Source organism: Nelumbo nucifera, chromosome 1 (genome assembly GCF_055504915.1).
Source record: "Nelumbo nucifera cultivar China Antique chromosome 1, China Antique-T2T, whole genome shotgun sequence".
NCBI lineage: Eukaryota > Viridiplantae > Streptophyta > Magnoliopsida > Proteales > Nelumbonaceae > Nelumbo > Nelumbo nucifera.
The window spans coordinates 126,168,063-126,194,649 of record NC_142649.1 but is presented as its reverse complement, the minus strand read 5'-3'; the positions used below and the strand labels follow the sequence as shown (position 1 = coordinate 126,194,649).

At 37.8% G+C, this 26,587-nt stretch overlaps 1 protein-coding gene across 1 annotated transcript; it reads right to left on the bottom strand.

Annotated features, from left to right (window-relative positions):
- Positions 1 to 30: 30 nt before the first annotated feature.
- On the bottom strand, positions 31 to 15,605 carry LOC104609784 (uncharacterized). The gene is made up of 8 exons (XM_010276173.3): positions 15,134 to 15,605; positions 7,885 to 8,019; positions 7,251 to 7,442; positions 6,923 to 6,984; positions 6,519 to 6,676; positions 2,396 to 2,544; positions 2,142 to 2,288; positions 31 to 391 (listed from the first exon to the last, which is right to left on the bottom strand). The coding sequence occupies exons 1-8, from the start codon at positions 15,479 to 15,481 to the stop codon at positions 206 to 208; spliced, it is 1,377 nt and encodes a 458-aa protein (XP_010274475.1). The 5' UTR covers positions 15,482 to 15,605; the 3' UTR covers positions 31 to 205.
- Positions 15,606 to 26,587: the final 10,982 nt, after the last annotated feature.

Genomic DNA, 26,587 nt, shown 5'->3' with positions numbered 1-26,587 from the left:
TAAAGGACACAAGTCTGAGGCCATCCAACGTCCAGAAAGGACACTGACACAAATATGGTTAAACTGAAAATTAGCAATTATCAAATTTATGGTACACCCAAGAAGCTATAGACAGCCAAATACCAAGCACAGAAGGAAATTACATTGGAAAAGGGAAGAAGCATTGAATTCTGAACTGAAATTATGGTAAAGAATATTATTTTTCTCAATTTAGATGTCGATTCAGAACTGATAATTGTCCCGAGTCTCCATTCAGCAAAAAAACTTCAAGAGGAACATATGATGATGGAGATGATAATGATGATCCAAACCTATGGGTGGGCTGGAGGATTTTACTGCCTTTAGCACATTGAAAGGCTAAAAGTCGAGGTCCATTTCGCATCTGCCAAACCTGCAAAAACACCATATTAAGAGTTTAAGACTAAACAAATATTCATGGTTATACAAGAAAGACAAGGATACATAGAACGAAGTTCAGAAAGCAAACTAGGAATGTACATTAGGTAAGAAAACATTAGGCTATGTTTGGTTTGAAGGAAAAGGTAGGGAAAAAAAGGAAAGTTAGGGAAACCTATACAAGATTTGTGAAGGTTTCCCTAACTTTCCTTTCTTTTCCCTACTTTTTCCTTCAAACCAAACATAGCATTAGTGAATGCATAGGAAATATAGTGTATCAAAGATGGTGCTAGAAACATTTGGACTAGGCTAACCATGAGGTGATCTTGGTGAAGGTGGATGACACAAGCAAATGAGATAAGTACTCAGCAAGGAAGAATTCTGTATGGAAGTATGAAGGATATATATATGGAATGAAGTTACCAGAATGTCATTTTAACTACCTACAAATGGATCAAAATCACACAAATGAGGCATGATGAAAAGGTTGAGACAAGAATCCTTTTGTTTGGGTTATTTCTGAAATTATTCTTGTTGGGTTTTCTGTGCTTTGAATCCCTGCATGGGTATGATGTAAAAAATCTGCACAATAATCAAAACAATTTATAGCTATAAGGTCCATAAGTTGAAATAAGAATAGGGCCCTTACCCAATGATGGTCCCAACTGTATAAGGTCTTTGGGAGGGGTAGACTGGATATGAACATAACCTTTGGCAATTTTGCACATAACGGTTAATCTCAGACTCAAACCAACATTCTCACGCTTATTGGCCCAAATTTTACCATTTTACCAAGCAAGGTCTTTGGCAGGGGTAGACTGGATATGAACATAACCTTTGGCAATTTTGCACATAATGGTTAATCTCAGACTCAAACCAACATTCTCACGCTTATTGGCCCAAATTTTACCATTTTACCAAGCAATGTCCCATTCCATAAGATAAAATAAGAATATACAAGTTCTGAATGAGGATTTTCTTTTCATCTCTTGTATGATGAACCCATAAAACCTAGAGATACAACTCTTCCAATTATTTTTAGTGGTGCTAACTCAGTCAAAGGCTTGATACAAGATAACTCCAAACCTTGCTCAAGAGAAGGCATATTAGCCCTCTAACATACCTTCTTCGCTTTCTTATTCTCTCAACTGTCATTCAACTTCTACTTTCTTGAATTCTTATCTAGTCCTTGCTTTTTTTTTCCAGATAAAATGGCTTCTACATCAGAAGACCTACATGAGTGTGTAGATTGATAAATTAACAAGTTTTCATGTTTATTTAAGGGAACATGGCTTCTAAGACATTGATAAACAAAGGTGCACCCAAGACCCGTGGCATCTCAGACACATCTGGATAAGATTAAGGAGTCCTTGGAAGGCATAGGGATCCAGATTAAATTGATTCCTAGAGATGAACCAAAGGACAGATGATCTAGCCAGATCAGGGATTGCAAAGGCCTATTTGTATAGTAGCGGTGCACTTCCAACTAGTCTTTATACTGGGGCTCCCATCCATACATGTGCATCAATGTATATCCTTCTTTTTAACAAACAATACAATGCACCATAATGACCCTTTCTCCAAAAAAAAAGAGGATGTTATGATTTCCAGCAAAAGGAAAATGGCTTATTCCACATCTTAGAATTTCCTTACAGGTTTACCTTCCAGTGGAGTTAATGAAGAAAATAAAATAAATAAAGAACCACAACAAACTAGAAAAAAACACCGGTGTTAGAAAATTGCACCTCAACTATTCCTTTCCGAGGTGCATGAATAGCTAGGCAGAGGCAGTAGTCACTTTTTGAGTGTTCATGATATGCAGAAGTTGACTTCGATGTTGTGTCTCTATTAATTAGCATCTCTGTGAAAAGGCAGCAAGCATCACGATACCCCTGATGAAGAAAGGAAGTTCAATGGTTAGCAAACATATACATGTGTGTGTGTGAAGATGAAAATACTTTTAGTGCATGAGGTCAATGAAATTGGTCTGAGTACAAACCTTCCAAAGTCGCACAACCACAAGTGCCTGAGTGTCTAGTAGCAAAATACGACCAAGAGAATCTGTAATAGCAGCCAAAGTACCACTAGGTGAAAGGGTGAGTTTCTCTCCCTTTCTTGGCCGATCTTTCAAGCAAGTTAAGGGAGATGCTGCCACAAATTCATGACCATAAAAATAAATTCAGAAAAATGAGAATATTAGCATTTAAGCCACAATCTATGTCACTATGAGCACAGAACAGGTCAAAGAATATTGCAAGCATAAAATAATCACCAAAGTGGACTGCACCAAGCCACCAAGGACAATTTATTTCAGTGATTTGTCATCACAAAGACCATATTTACATATTATCATTCATAATTTAACCCTGTAACTTAATTCAAATAAAAACCAACTTATATGCCACTGGGAAGGTGGTAACCTAATAAAATTCACTCCTTAGTGTACCGCTATTGGAACAACATATTCTTTCTAGATGTCAATGCTATAATCTTTTATTTTGTTAATTTTATAGTATTTCATCTACAGAAATTATTTATTTTTATAGGTTTTACAAGAAAAGGATGAAATATATAATGAAATCCTAAAATTAAAGAAAGAATCTGACAAAATAAGTAAACCTGAAATATTTCACGAATGTGCTTCTGTTACCATAAATGAAACCAAAGTTTCATGAAATTTCACCATATTTAAAAGCATGCCTGTTAGCTCCCCCCCCCCCATTACATCAAAAAGGAAAAAAAAATAAAAGAAAGAAAACAGCCATTAAATTGAGATTGACCATAGTTTGTAGAGGGAGAGACACGCTCTTTAGTGCTTCTGTTTTTTCCTTCCTCTCTTTAGAATGCTTTTGAGAGAAAGTTTTCATTCCTCTTGACACTTGCCATTTCACATGCTACATCAGTGGCAACCACTACAAGAGTTAGGTAACAATATCTGTAATGAAATTTGGAAGATGCAATATGCTTTTTTAAAATGTAATGTTGGTTTCCTCTGTACAAGATCAGTTTTTGTACTAGATGTTAAAGTTAAGCACCAGCCAATGTCATGGTGAAGGGATAAATCCACAAATCTGATACCAGTACCTGATGAACAGTTCCATGGATATCCCCCTAATGTCATCCATGGATGTAATCCAGCAAGCCTTTCTGATGGTAACAAAAGGACAAATCAAGAAATCTGAAACCATTTCCTGATGAACATGTCTATCGATATCTGTCTAAAGCCATCCATGATGATAATCCAATAAGCTCTTCCCATGCTAACTACTCAACAACCAACTTAATGAATGTGTTTGTATAAAATGCTTAAATTCATTTCCATCCAAAAGCTCAATAAGGGAGCACCTAACACAACTCTCATGGTATTACACCTCCTCCAAAGCATTCCTACACATTGGGCATATCAAGTGGCAACACCCATTTGATGATAATGATGATGGGGCTGTCAACGGGCTGGGTCTTGCTTGGGACAGCCTGTAACAGTTTTTTTTTTTTTTTTTGAAAAGTGATGATGTTTTCATTAAGCAAAGAGAGGGAATGCTGGAGAGGGAGAGATTCCTCACCAGTATACTTAAGGCATTAACTAGGCAAACTAGGCACCCTTGGCTGGGCGCCTCGCCCAAACACCTTTACTTATAGCAACTAGGCGCCCTTCAAGGTGAAAAAAATGAAAAGGCAGGTGCCTTAATATATCATTTATATTGCTGCATCTTATTAATATGTGTGTTAATACATTTTATTATAATATATATATATATATACTTTGTTTTAATGTTTTACTATTAAAGTTAATAACCTTCTTTGTCCGCCAATTGATATGAAATTGCTCTATTAAATATTTACTATAGTAGTATTATTTTTTAAAATAATGAAATTAATATATGCAAAAGATTTTTATCTTTTAGATGTGATGATTTGTCACATTTCTAAAGGAAATTTAATGTTCTTAATAAAGAGAACTGCTAATTTTTTCCATTAATATACATGCTGAATGGTGTATAAAAAACTAGGGAACTAGCCAAAAGTTAGTTCTTTATATATATTATAAAATTCATATTGCGTAGGCGTCACCTAGGCCACTAGGTGACTAGGCACTCCAGTGCTGCCCAGAATCACCTACTTGATAACTATGCTCACCAACTACAAGAAGAAGAAAAAACTACAAAAAAAAATTAACTCATAGTGTCATTAAGCCACAGAAGACCCTCCCACTGATCACAGACTTGCCTAAAACTCACACCCTGATAAAGATTACTAACAGACGCCCAACTGAACAAGGTTCTTTTGAACTTTGCACACACCTTTTGGCAGGAGAAGAAAGATTCTCAAAGAAGCACCAATTCCTTTCTTTCCAAATGCACCAGTAGATTGCCAAAGGGGCAAGGTTCCACAACAGCTTGCCCTTTTTAGAAAAGGCCTTCACTCTCCAAGAGGAAAACAGAACCCCAATATCCGGAGGGATAACCCAGCTCACCCTAAACAGCTTCAAAGCATGAGCCCACAAACTGGCAGAGAAAACAGAATGGAGAAGAGTGTGCTGAACGTTCTCCTCATCTCTTCCACATAAGAAGTAATGATTTACAATGATCATTCCTCTCCTTCTAAGTGGGAATCCTTCCTTTAATTGCATCCCAAACAAAGAAAACCACTTTTGATGGTTTCCTTATCTTCCAAGTCCAAACCCAAGGAGGGGAATGACCCTCCTCAACTGCCAAAAGATTCAGCAAAGAATTGACTGCAAACTTACCAGATTTCTCAGCAACCCAACACATAGCATCACTTCTAGAAGGCTGAGGTTTCACCTGTTCCAGAGAGTGAAGAAGAGAAGCCAGCTCACCCAGGTCCCAATCATTGGCATTCCTTCTGAGGCGAGGAATCCAGACACAGAGATCATTTTACCTCAAAACAGTCACACATCCAAGCCTCCTTGTCCTAGCCTCCCTATCCTGGGCAAGGGCAAAGATCACAGGATAGGCCACACAAGTGGTCTCTCACCGCACCACCTGTGCTTCCAGAATGAAATTCTATCACCAAGATCCAGCTTGAAGGAAATATAGTTCAAAAAAATATATTCTTAGTTCTCAGTCTCTCCTTCCCAAAGACTTGTTCCATAAGAACCAGTGGGTTCACCTGATTCCCAACCAAAACCCACCTCCCCATATTTCACTTCAATTAAGTTCCTCCACAGCATATTCTCTTCATTAGCAAACTTCCAACACTTTGCGAGAAGAGCAGTATTAACTTGTTTAAGTGGCCTAATCCCCACTCCTCCAGCATGCTTAGGTTTACATAATTTCTGTCCAAGCCACAAGATGAAATTTCCTCTCCTCTATTCCATCCCAAAGGAAATCTCTTCTCAACTTCTCAAGGGAATTTAACACAGTCGCTGGAGCTCTATATAAAGACATACTGAACCAATTATTAATCGGGACAAAACCACAGACCCAGAACCATCCTGATAATTAATCAGGATAATGAGGTCTGACCTGATTAGAACCAATTATTATGTAAAATTGTAAATCACAACTTGAAACTTGACTTTTTATAATAACCTTAATAAAAATGACAGTAAATTAGTAAATTATTTATATGTAAATAAATTAATGTTTTTAACCACAATTATCTATCAAATCTACCCTTTTAGACATAAAATATGAAAAACATTACAGGAAAGCTACGAAGCCTTTTCATATTATTAACAAAATAATTGTCTCAGAACAAACAAGAACCAGAACTGACCCAATTATTAATCAAGACAAAATCAGAACCAGAACCGATATAACCAGCTCAATTCAGTTATGTTGGTTGGGTAGAACCAACCCATGAAAAATAGCTGTCACCTATCAAAATCCTAATTAATATCACAGAGACATTAGGTTCAAAATTTAAAACATCAGGAAACAATCTCTAAATGACAAAATCATGCAGTACTGAAACAAGATTATAAAATGTAGGGGCAGCATCTATCTAAAAAAGAATAAAGAGGCAGCATTTGCAAATGGCATTTGTCAGTCAACTTAAGTCAAAGATTGCACTTCCTCTCAAATATGCATCTCATGGATAACTAGTTTATTGGTTGTTAGAGAAAAAAGATCAAATAACTATGTATAAACTGAATTCACCTTTAGCAAATGGCTGAGGCTTCTCTTCAGAGTTTGTTGCTGAAGTTTGCCCACTCCGCCAAATCATTTTAGAGAAAGAAGCTATTGTTGAAAATGTAGCAGGCACAACCTTCGACAGAATAGCTCCAACTATAGACCTGTTTCTGTCTTCAGAAAGCCTGTATTGAAATAAAATGGAAGTTAAAACCTAACATTGAAGGACAATAACAGAAGAACATAAGACCAACTGAGGGTGGCTCAGTTGGTAGGTTCTCTGGAAGTTTCTATCATAAATCTGGGATCAAATTCCACTGCCACCAGGGCTGGGGAGGTAATAAGAAGTGTAAAGATTAAAAACAGTTTGTTTCAAAAGGAGAAAAAAATAAAAGAACAAGTAGCAAATTGCAAATAGCCGTGACACTTACCTGCATGCTGAAATTACTGCATCCACTCCTATAGTCACTGCACAGTAGTAACGTTGACTTGACTGCCCAACAATAAAACCAGCTGAATTCAAAACCAGAATAACTTCAGAAAATTTCCATTATAATCATTGAAAATAATTACCAGCAACTGCACTAGATAATGAACTACAGGATGACCATAACAAAGCAAAATATAGAAAACCCAGGATTTTCAGAAATCCATCCAACCATGTTATAATACTTCTGGTAGTCAATAGGAGCTGAGCATATAAGCATAGTTTATCTTTTCAATGTCATATGCAGAGACAATTAAGCAAAGTTATTTCACCTGAAGTTCCATCAGTGGAGGAGGCATTATCCCAGTGATTGCTGCATCAACACATGATCCATACTTGTTAACATTCCATAGCTGCAGTGGTAGTCTTCCATACGAATTCCTCATGCCCTCCGTCTCACTCTTTTTTGGTTTCTGATCCCAAAACTGTGAGTGTGCTTCTTGAAACCAGCGTTGCAGCAAACTCTAAAAGCATGTAGTCCATGTTAGCTATACAAGTCCATATAGCTACCCAAAGCTCACTATTAAATAATACCAAGAAGATATTCTAGCAGAAAAATGAATAAAACCATGGTCAAACTTTTTTATGGGCTTGGGGGAGTAAGACTGAAGGATTTTTCTTCCTCTGAAAATACATGTTGAATTACCTGATGTGCCTATTAGAAACTGTAATGTAAAACTCTTTTTTTTTCAAAAGCTGAAGTATCGTATTAATATCAAAAAGTGGGAAACAATCATAGAACATGTACTCATATGGGACTATATGATTTGTGTTGCAACATATAAATAAGAAAACAATGTAGTCCTGACAAAACATCTGTTATAGTCTATCCCCCCTGAATTCCTTATGCACTGACAGCCATGAGCAGAGCATTTCTTAATACAACTGACAATAAACATGACATACCTGAATATCCGATCCATCAAAACGTGCAATTATGCCTGGAATAACAACACAAACCTCCTCTGACGATGTATCTTGTGTAAGACCACTCTTGGTTCCATGAACTCGTAACCTTAGTATGCGTCCAGGATATATAAACTACATATAGATATCCACAATCATCCATCAGTTTCATGGTCACTGTTTCTTGGTAGCACAAAAACGAAATAAGCTCATTTGCTAATGGTAGTATTTTCATGAAAGCCACACCATAAACTTGGAAATTGAAAAAGATAATTAACCAGAAAAAGGAATTCAGGCAACATATAACATGTAATTCATGCATGTGCAAACAAAAAGATGTGTAGTAGGTAGAAGAGAACAAAATTCAAGAATCTAAAAGCCCAAAAGGACTACTTCAGGCGTATTATTATAATCATACAAACTCAGATCTGCAGATCTGTGTATGTGTCTTATCATCCAATATAAGCTTTATACAAGCTATTTGGGGTCATTTGAATGTGGCCTGTTTCTGTCAATCTAATTAGGTCCATATCTTTGTTAATGCATGAGTCTTGAAATCCTTGCCCACTAGATCAACTCACAACCTTTTTGTCCTGCCTAGCGTCTTTTTAAAGCCTTCAACTTAAAGTTTATCTCTCCTTACCATTGTTATCACCTATCATGGTTGCTTATGTAACCAAGAGAATTCAGAACTACAAGTTCCAACCCTTCTGACACTTGTTTTAGGCTTTTAGCACAACGAACTCCTGATAGTTTTCTGATAATACTCCAAAATGATATGAAGATCAGTGTTTTAAAAGGCTTGGGAGGCATACACCTGGAGGCGCGCCTCCAGGCGAGGCACCCCAAAAACGTCATCAGGCGTATGCCAGAGGTGTTGACACCTCTGAGGTGTACGCCTCATGTGCCTCATGCACACCTCATATAAAAAGACAAAAAAAAAAAAAAAAAAAGAATGAGAGAAAAGAAAAAAGAGAAAGGAGAAAAGAAAGAAGAGAAAGAAGAGAAAAGGGAAGGGACGGAAAGAGAAGGGGAAGGAAAGTGGACAGGATGCTCTGCCCCCGAACCCCCCCCCCCTTTCATCTAGTGTTATCCATCTTCATTCTTTTTAATATAACAGATTCTTATTAAAAATTAAGAAAAATGGGATCCTCCTTCAACTTCCTCCTTCCCCTCCTCCCTCCTCCTCATCCCCATCCTCTTAAGGAGGCTTACGCCTCACGCCCCTAGGTAATGCTGTAGTGAAACGCCTCGCGTCACGCCTCTACGTTTTAAAACATTGATCAAGATATATTAATGGTTGGCACTCTGCTAGAACATATTCACAAAGATTCCAGAACCTTGATTCTCTTTTCTACTATTTATATTTATCTTTCTTAGAAGAGGTAAGCACATAATATGAAGTGTTGGGATTAGAAATCACTTCATAACCATACATATTAAAACACAGAATCAATGTAGGAAAAAAAACTCAAGACAAAACTTCTGTTTGAAATTCAGTTGGTAGGATATCTGACTCATTGTAGCAGAGACCTGGGATCAAATCCTGCTCCTACCAGGGTTGGGGGGGGGGGTGTTAAGGGCATGGTAGATGGGCTACCCCCCATTGTGTAGCCCCATTAAGCTAAAATAAAATAGAAAAAAAAATAACAAAAAAAGGAAACTGTTTGAAATATTATGCAAGGTTTTATTTAGAAAGGATTCCATCATCTTTTTTTGTTTGATAATTAACCTTGAATTTCATTAATGAATAAAAGAAAAGTTCTCAAACTCTAGATAGGAAGGGCAATACAATCAGCCCTTGGCTGTGTCACAATTGTTTAAAGATTACACTTAGTTGGATTTACATCAATCTCCGGTCCTGGTGTTCCCCAAGGAAGTTGGTCTCTGGTTACTCTGTTTCATCCAAGGACATGAGCTAAGGCATTAGCTGATCTAGGTGCCCATTTGAACGAGCAGTTCAATTTTGATGACAATGATAATGCTTCTCCAATCATCTGTTGGAGTACCCAGGAACCCCATTTTTTCTTCTCCATCATATTACCTTGGCTTGTGGAGTGATTGTCCACAAGCACTAGAAATCATCACAATGGGCAAGTCTGTACATAGATATTAAACCACATAAACAAGAAATTAAAGAAAAACTTAGAAATCAAAGTGATGGAACTTTTTTGGGCGTCCCTTCTCATGACACCTTGCCCAAGTGGCCAAATGCCAAGACATTTGGCATGCCAAGTGTTGAGTGTAGGCAGTGTCCAAGAGAAAGTACAGATAGGCCCAACAGTTTTAAAACATCCTGGTAACATTGATTGTTTCTATCTGGTTCTCTCATTGCCTTTTGTAAATGAAGCCCACTTAATCCAATTTTTTATTCTTGTTTGTGTTCTCTTTCAATAACATACACTATTAAATGTGATTCAAGCTCACCTTGGTCAAAACAGTAGTAGGCAAGAATGTGAACAAGACACTCTTCTGCATTCCCATCTTTCTTTCTTAATTTATTCATTGTCCTTTTGGCTAGTCATCCCCCTGTCTTCCTCCTTTTCTGATGCCTATTTTTCACTATTCATTTCTCTTTATTCCCAATATTATTATCAATGTTTTAAAATGCGGAGGTGTGACGCAAGGCGTTCCACTACCTAGAGGTGTGAGGCGTAGTTCAGAACGCAAGAGGTGTAAGCCTCCCGAACACAAGGAGGCATAAACCTCCTTAAGAGGAGGGGGATTAGGAGGAGGATGAAGAGGAAGGGGGATCTCATTTTTTCTTTATTTTTAATAAAAATCTTTTATACTAAGAAGAATAAAGATGCAAACCACTTTCTTTCCACTTATCTTTTCTTCCCTTCCCTTATCTTTTCTTCCCTTCCCTTTCCTTTTCTTTTCTTTCCTTTTCTCTTTTTTTCTTCTCTTTCTTTTTCTTTCCCTTCCCTTTCTTTTCCTTTCCTTTCCTTTCCTTTTTTTCTTTTTTCTTTTTCTTTCTGTCTTTTATATCAGATGTGCATGAGGCGCATGAGGCGTATGCCTCTAGCATGCCTCATGAAAAAAGTGCAAGAGGCGTACGCCTCAGAGGTGTCAGCGCCTCTGGCATACGCCCCAGAGTGTTTTGGGAGCGCCTTGCCTGGAGGATGCCTCCCACACCTTTTAAAACACTAATTATTATTTGGATAGCTCTCTCTCTCTCCCTCTTATGTTCATTACAAGTTCTTTAATTTTTTAAGTTTTATCTTTCTCTTTCCCCCTTTCCATCTTTAATCTATTTCATTATTTCAATTACACTTTTGAATTGGGAACAAAAAGGTGTGTTATAAGTTATTATACCTGTTAAATAAAATAACTCTCTTTTTTGGCATGTAAATTCTATTTAAAATAAGATTTTCAATTACTTATGATTTTATATAGTTTTATATGAAATTTCATCATGCTGTGATGTTCGTGTACTGTACACCAAGACACCTAGCACCTATACCACACACCTAGGTAATGACGATTGTGAAAATGATAAACCCACCTCAATCAACTCTCCTCTATTTTATCACATGATGAAACTACCTTGAACCCAGCCTCAAAGTTTCTTCTGCTGTATTCATGTTTGACTTAAATTTTTATTCCTGCCAACATTCGTATTCAATTACATATCCAAGAGCTTCAAAATTGTAATTCAAGTATGATTTGAGTAAATCTTACAGTGCTTAGAACCTTCATCAACTATTTTTAAGGTAATGGAAATCCTTCAAGAAGTGATTTTAACCTTGCCAATTAAATGCCCAGACACAGACAAGTGAAACAACACTTTGCACCATGACACAAGAAACATGAACACAACTTCTCGTTCTCAAAAATCAACAAAATGAAGATTTGGATATATCATTTTTTTTTTGAGAAAAAGGTAATTGTATTAATGCGTATAACTGTAACATATTACAGCCTTTGGTCCACAAAACTCCATGTACAGCCAACCTATACAAAAAGTTACCAAAAAACCAGTCTCTCCCAAATACATACAAGAGACCCCCAACTAAATCAAGTAAACAAAAAATCCAAATCAAAGTATTGATGGTGGGGGATATGCTTAAACGAGTCCTTGGCTGACAGCCAGGAATGTAAAGTAGCCAATGCCCGGACCACCAACTCATCTAAGGAGCACCTTTAACCTTCAAAAATCCTACTATTTCTTTCTTTCCACAGGACCCAACATACTACATGAGGGATCATACACCATAATACCTTACCCCTGTTACTTAAGCCTGTCAACTTCCAAGAGAAAAGCAGTTCAGCTAAAGACTTGGGGCAGCACCACCTCACATTTAGCAGGGAGCAGAAATGACAGAGCAGCTGATGGGCAACCTCACAATGAATAAATAGGTGATCCACTGATTCAACTTCCCCATTGCACATCACACAACTTGTGGAGGGCAGCACCAGACCTCTCCTGATTAACTGCTCCTTGGAGAGACATTTACCATGCACTGCAGTCCAGACCAAGAAGGAGACTTTAGTAGGAATGTGAGGAAGCCAAATCTCTTTCCAAGGAAAAGCCTGAGCCAAACCAGCACTCAGATTTGAATAAAATGACTTCACTGAGAAAATCCCATCCTTAGTCCATTTCCAAATTCTGGTATCTTGCTGATTTGGGTTCAGTTGATATTCCTGAATCGCTTGTAGCAGCTCTAACAGATCAGAGAATTCCAAATCATTGAGATGCCTCCTAAATTTTGGACACCAGTATCCTGTATTTCCCCGCCGCTCAAACTGATCTGCCACCACCACATTCCTGTCTTCTGCTAAAAGGAATAACGACAGGACGGTCTCCATTAGGGGGACACCATTGCACCAGGTGTCTCGCCAGAAACTAATCCTCTTGCCATCCCCTAAATTTAGCCTAATCCCTTGGATGAAAAGAGGATAAACCTTCTCAATTCCTTTCCAAACTGAGCATCCAGCAGGCGAGGGTGCAGGTCCAGGATCCCATCCATAGTTTCTAGTTCCAAACTTTTCCGCAATTATCCGCCTCCAGAGAGCTTGGGGGCTAGAATTAAAGAGCCACCACCATCTACCTAGGAGAGCAGTATTTACCTGCCTAAAATTTCTTACTCCTAAACCCCCTGCCGAGACAGGTTTGCATATGGAATCCCACTTAACCTGATGGATCTTTTGTTCACCATCCTTCCCACACCATAAGAACTTCCTTTCTAGCTTTTCCATCCTTTCAGCCACCTGTGTTGGGATTGGAAACAGAGATAAAAAGTGGATAGGTAGATTTGCTAGGACACTTTTCAGCAGAGTAATCTTAGCTCCCTTAGACAAATACCTGGACTTCCAACCCCCTAGCTTCTTCTCTATCCTTTCAATCGCCGGGTCCCAAATGGATTTGGAGTGACAGTTTGCTCCAATTGGAAGACCCAGGAACCTGAAAGGGAGTTTTCCCACTTTACACCCAAGCTCCGCAGCCAGATCCTGGATATTATTGACCTCCCCAACTGGGATAATTTCACTTTTCTGAAAATTCACCTGTAATCCAGAGATCACCTCGAACCAAACCAGAATCATCCGAAGATTACTTAACTGGTCCTTTTCTGCCTGAACAAAGAATAAAGTATCATCTGCATACTGTAGTAAAGGGACCACAGTTCCTTCCTCTGCCACTCTAAAACCTTCCACACAGCCTTCAGCCGCAGCTCTTTTAGCTAATCTAGCTAAAGCCTCCACCACACAGATAAACAGCAATGGACAAAGGGGGCCTCCCTATCAAAGACCCCTCGAACTTCTAAAGAAACCAGAAGATGACCCATTTACAAGTACAGAAAACTTAGCAGTGGATATGCACACTCTGACCCAATTCCTCCATTTCTGGCCAAAGTTCATTTTCTGCAACACCAAGTTAAGAAACCTCCAGTTTACATGATCGTAAGCCTTCTCTAAGTCAATTTTGCATACCACCCCAGTGCTGCCACTCCTTAACTTCGAGTCTACCAGATCATTTGTCTACCACCTCAATTTTGCACACTCTATTGATAACCTACTTTATTGTGAAGCTTTTAAACTACCTATCTGTTCTAATAAAATATTGTATCCCATCAAACTCAATAGAGTTTCTACACTTTTATAGTAAAGTTTGTTAAGATATAGAAATCATATAATTTATTGGACTTTGAACAAACAAATAACTAAACTGCCAACTGTCATGGAATAACCTATGAAGATAATAAGACTCTAGAAGTACCCATGTGTTATCCAGTTTCAATATCTATCTTGTAGCTTGTAAATATGTGTGCATGTTTACACATACAGGTACAGCTCATAACTGCCATCAAATGTGATGAGATGCATTATCTTGTCAATAACCATTAACTAACCGAGTGAAAACCATAAGAACTCACTTGCCTCAGCACTGTATTTTTTTAATAATTTTTTTCTTTGGATTATAAATCCTTTTATTCTAATGTTAAAAAAATTTTCTTTCCTAGTGAACACAATGCATGAGATGTAATTAATGGGCAACTGGATCTGGAATTGAAACAAACACAATGTAATAAAAAGCCAAGGGAGTCATGGGTGAAATGTGTACATATTTAAATAGACATAACAATATTTCAATCACGCCCAGTGCCTTACCATACAGATAGCCTTAGAATGGAGTAGTGAATTGCGACAACAAAACCATAAACAATGAAACAAGGCCAGGATAAATGGATAATGACAGGAAAGATGGCATAAATAGCTATCATACACGAGAAACACATGTTAAACCTGGTTGTAAATAAAGTTAAAAATCTTCATCATTAGAAATTTCACATTGACTAAAAAATATATAATTTCATTTCTAAACAGAACAACTGTATAATGTTTACATGTGTTTTATCATAATTCAGCACAACTAATAAGGATTTCCTGTTTCACTTCAATTCCAAACCGATATGCACCCACCACCTAAAAGTAGTGATTGCATTCTAACAGTATGAAACTTCAATGGTATTCAACCCACCCACTATAGAAGAATCACCGGTTAAATATTAGTAGAGTCAATATCCTTCTTTACCACTCATATGTGTCAGAGTCGGAGTCAGAGTAAACCGATTATCTGCCCTTTATGCCCAGAGGAAAATATAAATTAGATAATTACAGACATCAAACTAAAACTTTCTAAATTCAGCAACGAACTCTAGAATGTTTCCGTCAAAGATTTCCTAGTCAATGAGTGAGGAGAAAATAGGTTCAAAAACAAAAGGATCCAAATTGGAAAATATGCTACCTGTTTATGGATCAGATCGGATTCCAAAGAGTAAATGAGCAGATATCCATTAGAGGTTCCAACGGCAAGGGCATGGAGATCATCGAAGACAAGCCACTCGATGGCGGTGATCTCTCCTTCAACTGGGGATAAAGAAGGTCGGATCTTAACCGGCCGACTAGATGGGTCATCGTATCTCCAGCCGAGGATGAGAATAACAGAACGGTTGGCAAGAGCGAGCGAATGGGTGTCAAGGGTAGAGAGAACGTTGGCGCTGTCGACAAGCCACCCTTCCTTGCCGGCACCCAATTCGGCCAATTCGTCGCAGGCGATGCACCCAAGCTCCGTCACATGCGACCGCCTGGCCATTGATTTCAAACCATCATCACCAGGATCGTAAACGGTAAACTATAACAGATCAATTGAAACTAAACAGAAACAGAGGACCAACGAAGTTGCAGAGAGACTCAGATTGTACCAGGCGGACGAATGCGTGAAGATTCAGAAAGGACGCAAAACAATTTTAGTTTGGGGTAAAGCCGTTGGATCGGAACCTTCCAGATGAGGAGAAGCCGTTGGATCGGAACCTTTCAGATGAGGAGAAGTTATATAATACATCGAAGTGGAATATTAGATTCGTAAGTATTCTGCGGGAACCTTTAAATTGGGATCTTCTGCCTCGATTAGCCTAAGGTGGGTGGCCTGTATTGTCCTTATAGGAGGACATGATCAGGACGCTTCAGTTTTTAACCGAAACCTCTGAAAGCCTGAAGACATAAACCTCCCTCCCTACCCTTGTGTTTTTTTTTTTTTATTTGCTAAAAGCCCTTGAGGTTTCACCTAAATAATAAAACCTCCCCTTACCATTACGAAAGGACTTAAACCACCCCTAGTGAGTAATGGCTGACATAACAAGACAAACTACCCGCTGCTCTCCAAGTTCTCTCAGCAAAGCCCTTTTTGACTTGTTCCAAACCACTATTGATTGAGACTATTATCCTTGTGAAAACCGTGCAGAGTTTAAAGATCAATTACCATTACCACATCTAAATCTTGGAAAAACAAATCAATTCCTCCTTCATCACAACAAGCCAAGCCTAGCTCTCATTTATTATATTTTCTTTATTTTTCTTTCATGACAATAATGACTAAAACCATTTCACTTGTCAAGATTAAAAACATATCCATTCATTTGTGATGATAAAATGCGCCACCAATGTATTTCTTTCTTTTAACTCAAAGAACCCACTTCAGCTTTGCTTTTAAGAAGGGAAAAAAATAATTGCAAGCCAACAACTCACTTAATTTCAAAAACTTATACATAAAGGAAAAGGCAGGGAAAGGAAGGGAAAGATATCAAAACCTATACAAGGTTTGTAAAAATTTCTTTGCCTTTCCTTTCCCTACTTTTTTTCCTTCAAACCAAACATAGCCTAACTGTTGCTAACTGTAATAGAAGAAGAAAAAGGGGAGCTGCTGAGATTTTCTCACCTTCTCAAGGCAAGGAAACCTTAAAAGGAGTACAGGGTAGGGACAACAGATATCGATTTGCAAACATATAGAATACTGTGAGGGCACTTTTTGTATGTCTTGCATTTGTTAAGATTAACAGTATAATCTTTTAGTATTTATACAATGCATTCATGTTTAAAATTTATGCTGTTATGTTCTTGTTTGAAATTAATAGTTTGGTGGTTCGTTTTGAAAATTTGAAAAATAATCAAGGATGGTTCTATTAAATATAACAGCATATCATAATAATGACAGGGGAGGTTTCACTTTTGTAAAAAGCTAGAGGAGAAGTATAATTTTTTATGAGAAACGTTAGGGGAGGTTTCAGCTTATTCATCGTGGCCTCTGGGAAAGGATTATAAATATATTACCCAGCACAAATAGATCGCCTGGTACTTTCGTAATAAAAAGTTGAATATGTGCTTGCAACATTTGGATATTGGTTTTATAAAAGTTTGTAACGGTTGTATATGATTTGAATAAAGTTCAAGATATCCAAATGTATTGGTGTGTGTCTTAATATACTTCTCATTTTTCGAGTTTGGCTTCAGTCAGGGTAAAGCAAGTTCGAGCAGTCTTTACTGCTTTGCATTCAGAATATCTCCATACTTGTGTGCTTTATTTCATGGAGAGATATTTCCAATGCAAAGTTGGGAAAGGCTGTTAGAATGGTGTGGGCACAGGTTTGCCCTGATAGAAGCCCATCTCCATTTTTCGGGATATTTAAAGGTTTTGAGTGTTAACATAAGGTCTGACATATCACCTAACAAAATATCAAAATCAAAATTCTTTATTAGAAAAAAAAAATTAAAAGAATTCCAATTAAACAAAACTCTCGATACACAAATTTTGCATTTTAAACCTTACGAGTTTTGTGATAGTTTGTAAATATTGCATATCAGCTTGTAATAGTTGAGTGACAACTAGTACAATCTATATCTATATCGATATCTATCTATACTATTTATAAAAATGTGAATGAGGAAGTATTGGCTTTGGAAATTCTTTTTATTGAAATATCCCTCCTCTTGAATTTAGTTCATCTCCAATGAAATGGCAGAAAATGTAATTAAAAGAGTATCATTAAGTACATTCAATTACATTTCATTAAGTCTCACATTTAAGTCATTAAATAAATCACATTCTCTCTAATTGAATCCAACATTTATACTTTTGTTTATCATCATCAAATTCCATTAATAAATCCATACACAATAATTATTAATAGAATAAAATTTTATATTATTAAAATAAACATAGAAATGAAATCATATTTTTCATCTAGGTGGTGGGTAAGTAGTTCAACCATATGGGTCAAATGGATAATTTCATGATGTCATAAATAAATAATACAAATTTAGAAATATGAAAAAATAGACAATTTTATTAATGATGGACATCAAATATACAACTTAAAACCGATGGGAAATTAAACCATTTTCCTATTTAGGGGCTGGGTTAGTGGTTCAACATTTCAGGTCAAATAGGCCAACCCATGATGTATAATTAAAAATAATTTTTTAAAATAGAATAGTACAAAAAAAATGAAACAATTTTGGGCACATCTATAATATTATATACTAATAATATAAACAAAATTAAGTATAATAAATAATAATTATTTTATCAATGACATAAATGAAATGCAAAACTTAAAACCAATTTGAAAATGAACCATTTCCATATCTTGATGGTAGGTACGTCAATGATCTAACGTTTTGGGTCAAATTGGTCAATCTATGATGTCATAACTAAGTAACGAATATTAAATACATACATACATATATATATATATATATAAGCTTTGTATAAAGCATTTTGATACAATTCTATTGTTATATATTCACCATATTAAAAAAAATAAATGTGAAAATAAGAATTACTTTTATCGATGATGAAAATGGAATACATGATTTAAAATCAACCAAAAAAGCAAAATGGTTTTTCCATCCAAATGGTGGGTTAGTGGTTCAACTATCTATGTCAAATGGATGTTATTATTAAATAATAAAATACATAAAATTCTAAAAAATATAGAAATTTATCAATAATTTTGGGTATATTTTATAATATTATATTCATCATATAAAAAAGTGTGATTAATGATAATTATTTTCATTAATGGTAGAAATTGGATAAAATTATAATAAAAAATAAAGAGCATTAATGTCTAACACATGACCCGACTAACCATATGTCAAATGGTTCAATAATTTAATTAGCTAGGTCATCGTAGGCAAGTGGTTTGGTAAGGATGTAAATAGATCAAATCATATCATATCAAATCTAATTTGATCCAAAGATTCGACTGGATCTCATAAATATTGATTCGAATCTGAATCCGGTCAAGATGTTAAATATTTGAATTTGATAGGATCCTATTTAATTTTTTAAAAAAGTAATAAATTATTAAAAGAAAAAGAAAAATATAACAGTTGTACTAAAAAAAAGTATTTTTTCAACTATATTTATAAATAACATAAATAACATATTTATAAATAAATAAATAATAACATATATATTATATATAAATAATATATATACTATATATATAAATAATTGATTTGACCACAATATTAAAAACCAACGTTCAAACAATATATTGGATTGCATTTCCTCTTGGTAAATAAGTAATCTTTATTATCTCATAAATTAAATAATAAAAAATAAAATATAGAATTTTTTATAAATTTTATAAAAAATGAAATACATTTATATTATATATTCTTCATATTAGACAAAAACATGTTTGAAAAAATGAGAATTATTGTTAATAAAGATAGAAATGGCTAAAATACAATGAAAAAATGAATTAGTGTCTTAATCATAGTCCATGTTCATAGTTAAATAAGTTAACAGTTCAACCAAGAAGGTCCTTTGGTTATTGATTATTATCATCATCATCATTTGATACTGTCACGTCCAAAAATAAATACAAAAATAAGAATTATATTTATTGATGATGAAAATATGATACATGATTTAAAATCAATCGAAAAAGAAAAAATGATTTTTCTATCCAAGTGGTGGGTTAGTGGTTCAACTATCCATGTCAAATGGATCAACACATGATGTTATTATTAAATAATAAAATACATAAATTTCTAAAAATTATAGAAATTTGTAGATAATTTTGGGTACATTCTATAATATTATATATTCATCATATAAAAAAAAAGTGTGATTAATGAGAATTATTTTCATTAATGATAGAAATGGGATAAAAATTAAGATAAAAATAAAGAGCATTAATGTTTAACACATGACCCCACTAACCATGTCAAGTGGTTCAACGATTTAATTGGCTAAGTCATTGTAGGCAAGTGATTTGGTAGGATGCAAACAAATCAAATCGGATTTGAATCAAGGTATATTCAAATTTGATTCGATCTAAAGATCTAATCGGGTCTCATAAATATTGATTCGAATCTGAATCCGATCAAGATGTTGGATATCCGAATCTAATACGATCCAATTTAATTTAAAAAATAATAAATTATTAAAATAAAAAGAAAACATAATATTTTAAAATAAAGAAAAATATAAGTATTTTTTCAACTATGTTCATCATATAAGAAATTTACAAAAATGCAATATAAATAACATATATACTATATATAAATGATATATATATATATAATTGATTTGACCACAATATTAAAAATCAATGTTCAAACAATATATTGGAATTGCATTTCCACTTGGTAAATAAGTAATTTATATTATTTCATAAATTAAATAATAAAAAATAAAACTATAGAATGTTTTATAAATTTTGTAAAAAAAATTGAACATGCATTAATATTATATATTCTTCATATTAAACAAAAATATGTTTAAAAATAAGAATTATTGTTAGTAAAGATAGAAATGATTAAAATACAAAGAAAAAATGAATTAATGTCTTAATCATAGTCTATTTTCCTGGTTAAATAGATTAATGGTTCAACCAATAAGGTCATTTGGTTGCTGACTGTTATCACCATCATCATTTGATATTGCCACGTGCAACGTGCATACACTTTTACTAGTAATACAATAATATCAATCAATGGTGAATATATTAAAATTTTAGGGCAAATTTCTTAAATTACCCTTATGGTTTAGCTAATTGCCTAACTTTATCCTTATATTTACATATTGTCTTAAATTACTCCTAAGTTATCTAACAATTGATACCATCATTAAATAGTAATAGAAAAAACAAAATGTCAAATTTGCTCTTCATTATTTATCAAAATTTCAAAATAAAAGCTATCTGAGAAAAATTTTCAAATCAATGCAACTGCTTAGTCTCAGCCCATTCCCATTTCCAATATTTTCTGACTCACAGGTTACTGTAGCACTATTCTTAGAGACTAAACAATCTAAAGGGTTTAGAACATGTCCACCACACACATTTCTGATTCTCTCAAAAGAGAGGCACCCCATGAACAAAAATCGAAGTCCTCTTTAGCTTCAAGAGCTTTAATACCCAAACCCCAAAACTGCCATGGACGGTCAAAAGAACCAGGCCAAGCCAACAATGACCCGATTGCACTATTCCATTGAGCAAGTAAGAGGGATGATTCGTTTCTAAACAACAATGAAGTGAAAGTTAACGCAACAGACTTCGCAAGATAGTACGAGCGTCTACCTCATTCCTACTCCGTTTTCGCGAGAATAGGTCATGAAAATCCAAGTTGTAGATTGAAACACCGCTTGCACTCAACCATTGATAATTTCTCAAACAACAACATCAAAGAAAAGATGAAATCTTTGGATTACGAGTGGATAACAAAAAACATATGCACCCCTCTATCTTCGCGGCAAATCGGAATGCAAAACAAACAATCAGATCATATCTGATGAATCAATTTTTTGTGCTAAGTACCTCGTCATTCAATCTACTTCCAAGTGGCCGATGACTCAGAGGCCAAAGTGGAGAACTTTTGTTGGATGAGGACCTGGATGCCGAGCTGGAGGCAGATCAGGTGCCGAGCTTACCAGACCGAGATGGGGCAGATTAGGTGCCGAGCTAACTAGGCCGAGCTGGAGGCAGATTAGGTGCTGAGCTAACTAGGCCGAGCTGGAGGCAGATTAGGTGTTGAGCTGACTAGGCCGAGCTGGAGGCAGATTAGGTGCCAAGCTAACTAGGCCGAGTTGGGGGCAGATTAGATGCTAAGCTAACTAGGCTGAGCTGGGGTATACATCATAAAGGATCAAGGAGGGGCTTCTAGTCATCTCGGGGCTCCTCACCCTTGTTGGAGGCTTCGGCAGGAGGATCCGTCTCCATGCGGCTCTCGCTAGCACCGGTCTCCCCATTGTCATCGAATAGTTCGTTGTCGCTTTGTGCTTCGAAGTCAGGATCTTCAGCAGCTTCGGCGGCCATTTCCTTTGTGATCATCGAGGTAGTTATGGCACTAAGATCGAGCTGGGGGAACTCACGTCGGGTCAACCACCTACTAAGCTTGAAGCCTTTGCGGTAGCTTGCCGTCCCCACCTCGACCATCTACCTCCGATACTCTGCCGAAGTCTTGTATTCCTCAATGGCCTTAACCTTGGCCTCCTCCACTACTTGAAGGAGTATCTCAATCCGCTCCTTTACATGAGCCTCGAGATTCTCCACCTCCCTCTTCAGTGCTGCCTCCCACTCTGCGAGCTCCTTCTTCTCGGACATCAACAGCGTGATCAGCTCTTTCTTAGCCCAAGCGTCCTTCTTCAGTTGGTTATTATCGTTGCAGGCTAAGTTCAGCTCGGTATGGGCCTTGCGGGAAGATTCCTCGGCTACAAGGGCCCGCTTCAAATTCACCTCGGACTAATAAGTCAAGGCGTGGATAGCAGAGTTCACCTACCAAGAGAAGAGAACAAGCGTTAGTACATGAAAAGCTAAGTACAAGATCGAAGAAGATAAGTTAGAAAACCTACCACCATGCAGTGGGTAGCCGTTTGGGCTCCGAGCTGAGCAACCGGCACTTTGGCCCAGCCAGCAACCTCCTCGGCATACACCGCGCTTTTGCTCTTGAGGAGGCCGTATTTCGGAGTCAGAATGCTCCGAGCTGCGTCATCGCTACCTGAAGAAGCAGCAGCTGCAGGGGCGGGCTCCGAAGACACCGCCTCCTCGGGCGCGCGGGGCGGGGAGAGCTTCCCAGATTCCTCCTCAACCAAGTCTATCACAAGAGGTTGCTCGGCAATAGATGGCTGCTCGGGCTCTGGAACGGCAGCCGCGGAGACTCAACGCGAGCTCTTTTTGAATCCCGCTTCTTCTTCCCCTTCTTCACACTCCCAAAGAGTTCAGTCACAGGGATGTCCATGATAGCTGTAACCAAAGCAAACTGTTAGAAACAATACCAAAATAAAACAAAGGAAACACTACAAACAGTGACCTACCAGGACTCAGACCGGCCTGCACAAGCTTCTCCTCGGTCACGAAGTCTACGAACTTCAAGCCGAGCTCCGCCCAAGATCGGAGCGCCTCCCTTGTCTTCAGGTCCAATTGGACACCGGGGTCCTAGATGGCCGCCCTCCAATGGGTCGAGAAAGGCCACCCTCAGTGTTGCGGACCACAAAATAACGCCTTTTCCAGGCCAGGACCTTGTTCGGGAGCTCGTGCAAGAGTTTGAAGCCTGGACACAGTGACAGGTAGTAATTTCGCCTATGCTCGGGCAGAACACAATACGAGTTCTTTTTAATGGAAATGATAGAAGAGAAGATGTCGAGGTTGAGAGGAAGGTTGTAGTCGTGGAAAAGGGAGACGGTTCCTACTACGTTACGGATGGAGTTCGGGTGCAACTGATCTATAGTGATGTTAAACAGCTTTATGACTTCAACTATCATGGGGTGAAGTGGAAGTCGAAGACTAGCCATGAGCTGTTCCTCGAAAATCACGATCTCGTCGTGACCGTGCTCCCAAGGAAAATTACCTAAGGGTATACTATACACAAGGTTATTAGGAAGTCTGTACCGGGCTACTAGGGATAGGAGCCTGTCCGCCGTCATCATCGACAGGCCAAAGTTATCTGGCATCCGACCTCGATGTGAGGTGGAAGCCAAGTCACCAGAGGCCTCTCGCTCCCCCCGGGGTGAGTCCACCTCGGGAGGACCGCGGACCACATCCTGGCTCGAAGTAACCTCCTCGGCAGGACGAAGACCTACGGCCTGAGCCGAGGTGGGTACCTCAGCTCCAGCGGATTCAACACTCCCATCTAAAAGGCTATCAAAACTAAAGCTAGACATGGAAAGACACGGAATCGAAAAGGAGAGCTAGGGAAAACTCACCAAAGAGAGATCGAACTGAAGAAAGGAAAACGACCTCTGGAAGACATTGAATTGAAGGACTCGAGCACGACCTCAGAATGCGAATTATCGGACTTGTGGCTAAGAAAATGAGTCCCTTGCCCCCTATTTATAGCAACTGTATCCGGGAATCAACGGTCGAGATCGTCACGATCCAACGGCTCCTAGGAAAACTGGTTGCACGACCCCCGAGGTTGAAATCGGTTTAGCGTGTGTTTTGACGTCCGCAAAGTTTAAAAAATGGCTTGACGTCCGCGCGTACACTTGACGCGACCTGGGTTGTTCCTGGTTGAGCCAAGCGACCGAGCTGGTCCGACCACTGATTCGCCCGTCAGACCACCTAAACCTCGTGCCAAATCCACCTGTACTCGTCATGAACTCCCTGCACTGGGTTCTCGGGGAATGGGGGCAATTGATGAAAGGGTGATTTGGCCCCGACCTAGCGAAGAGGGGACACGTGGACACGACTTGACCAAGAGGGGACAACTCAACCTGGCAAGTTTAGTTTGCAACAATTGAGCTCAGGTATTCAGTCACCTCAGCATAAGAATCACCTCGGTGCAAGGCCACCTCAGCATAAGGCTCACCTCGGCATCGAGGCACCTCAGTATTTAATCCAGTTCGGAACTAAAAGACCGAAGTACTAGTTCGGAACCAACAACTCGAATCGCCACGTAACCGACTCCCACATAACCAACTCCAGATGTCTCTCTAACGGATTACAAATCTCTCGAGATCACGATGAGCTAACAGATCCCGTCTTTTCCGAGATTACAATGAGGAATCATCCCGACTCCGCCGGAATCGGAAGTAGAACGAGATAAGCCTTACCTGTATACTGCTCCTTCAGAAGCAGAACGGACTTTATCTCCACACCCCGGATATCCCGGAGCTCTTTCGTGAGCTCCATGACTACGCCAGTATATAAAGGTACCAACCCCAATGGTGCAAGGTGCGCGTGATTTTTCTACTCTCTAATTCTCTAGCTCTCAAAGTTTTTCAGCTCACATCAGTTTACTGACTTAAGCATCGGAGCGACCTTGCTGGGCTAGCCACCCCGGGTTCTCTGATCCTTTCTTGCAGATTCACTTATCTCGCCGCCCGACTGAAAGTCAGATCACCCTCCAGCAGGGAATAGACAAATTGTGCAACATCAATATCCAAAACAAAAACCAAGGAAATGTTGTTGCTTCATCACAGCCGACTAGATGGACACAATCCTGATTTGGAAAATCCACAAAGTCCACATCACAATGAAGGTGGAATCATGAAAAGCTAGAGGAGGGAACGTTGGCATGAAAACTAGAATCACCACCAAAAATTGCAGTGGGTGGTGTTAGTGGGAGAGAAAACTAAAACAGGGGCGACGTGGAGTGGTGAGGCAGAATCAAAGAGAGGAGAGAGAATGATAGGAAGGTGACAAGGAGGGGAGAAATGATGGCAAGGAGCGGGTGAGATGAGGGAGAAACAAAGAGGGGAAAGGAGGTGGTAGAGTTGCAGTGGCGACCATATGTGTGAGGTTAAACGAATAAGATGGAAAAAAAAACAGAGGGAAAGCTTCGTCCCATCTATTTATATGGTCAGATGCTAATTGAAAAGGAACGAGTGAGAGATAATGGCGGAGAGGAGAGAGAGGTGCTGGCGATTCGGTGGTCAAATTGCTGCTGTTACAGCAACAGTTTCATAGGGGAAAAGAAGGAAGATGAAAACAGTGAATGAAAAAATAAAATAAAAAATGAGAGGATAAAAAGAGCAAAGCCCAACTGCATCAGGCAACCTCGGACAACTCCTCGAAGTCGGCAACTGAGGCATCAAAACGATACGGACGCCAGAGATCGAGTTGGACGACCTCAAGTGTCAGAACAGAAACATGAGTTGTAACAATAGTAGTCAACCACCAAAGTTTCTTTGTGGCTCTCTTAAACCACCAGTCGAACAATGGTGCCATTTTTCTCTAATTCTGGAGATGGTATTATTGTCATTTTGTCAAAGTATAACAGTCATATGGTATGACATGTGAGCATATTGTAACGGATTGTTACAGAATCCTAACGTTAGGAGAGTAATTAGTCAATTATCATAAAACTTATAAGTACTCTAAGACAATAGCTAAACAGTAAAGATAGAATTAGTCAATTAGCTAAACAGTAAGAGTATTTTAAGAAATTTGTCCAAAATTTTATCAACACTAACTATTTCCTATTGGACCATGTATTGGAATCACCAAAAACCAATGAATATTTTATACCCTTATTATTGGATCCAACTTGTTATTAATCCCATCCAAGCCAATAATATAATACTTTTAGCATGGCCAAATCCAATTCAATAAGCAAAACAGATCATTCATCATCAACATCCATGCCTTATCCCAGCTAATATGGGTCGGCTACATAATCCGTTTCTCCGATCTGTCCTATTTAAAGTCTAGCATAACAGATTATTCAGATCCAATTTAATTGGATTGGATTCAGATTGGATCCAATCCATTGACAGCCCTTATTGATATCTGGTTAAATTAAAACCACCCAAATGGGTGAAACCAAGGTTGCAGTCTAGTTGTCTTCACGTTCAAATAGTCCTGCATAAACAAGCATGTCTTTAACTTAAATGCCACTTAAGCGCTCATAATTCAATGATAGATATGGCCATGTGTGCATATAGCACTGATCAGAACAGAACGGCAAA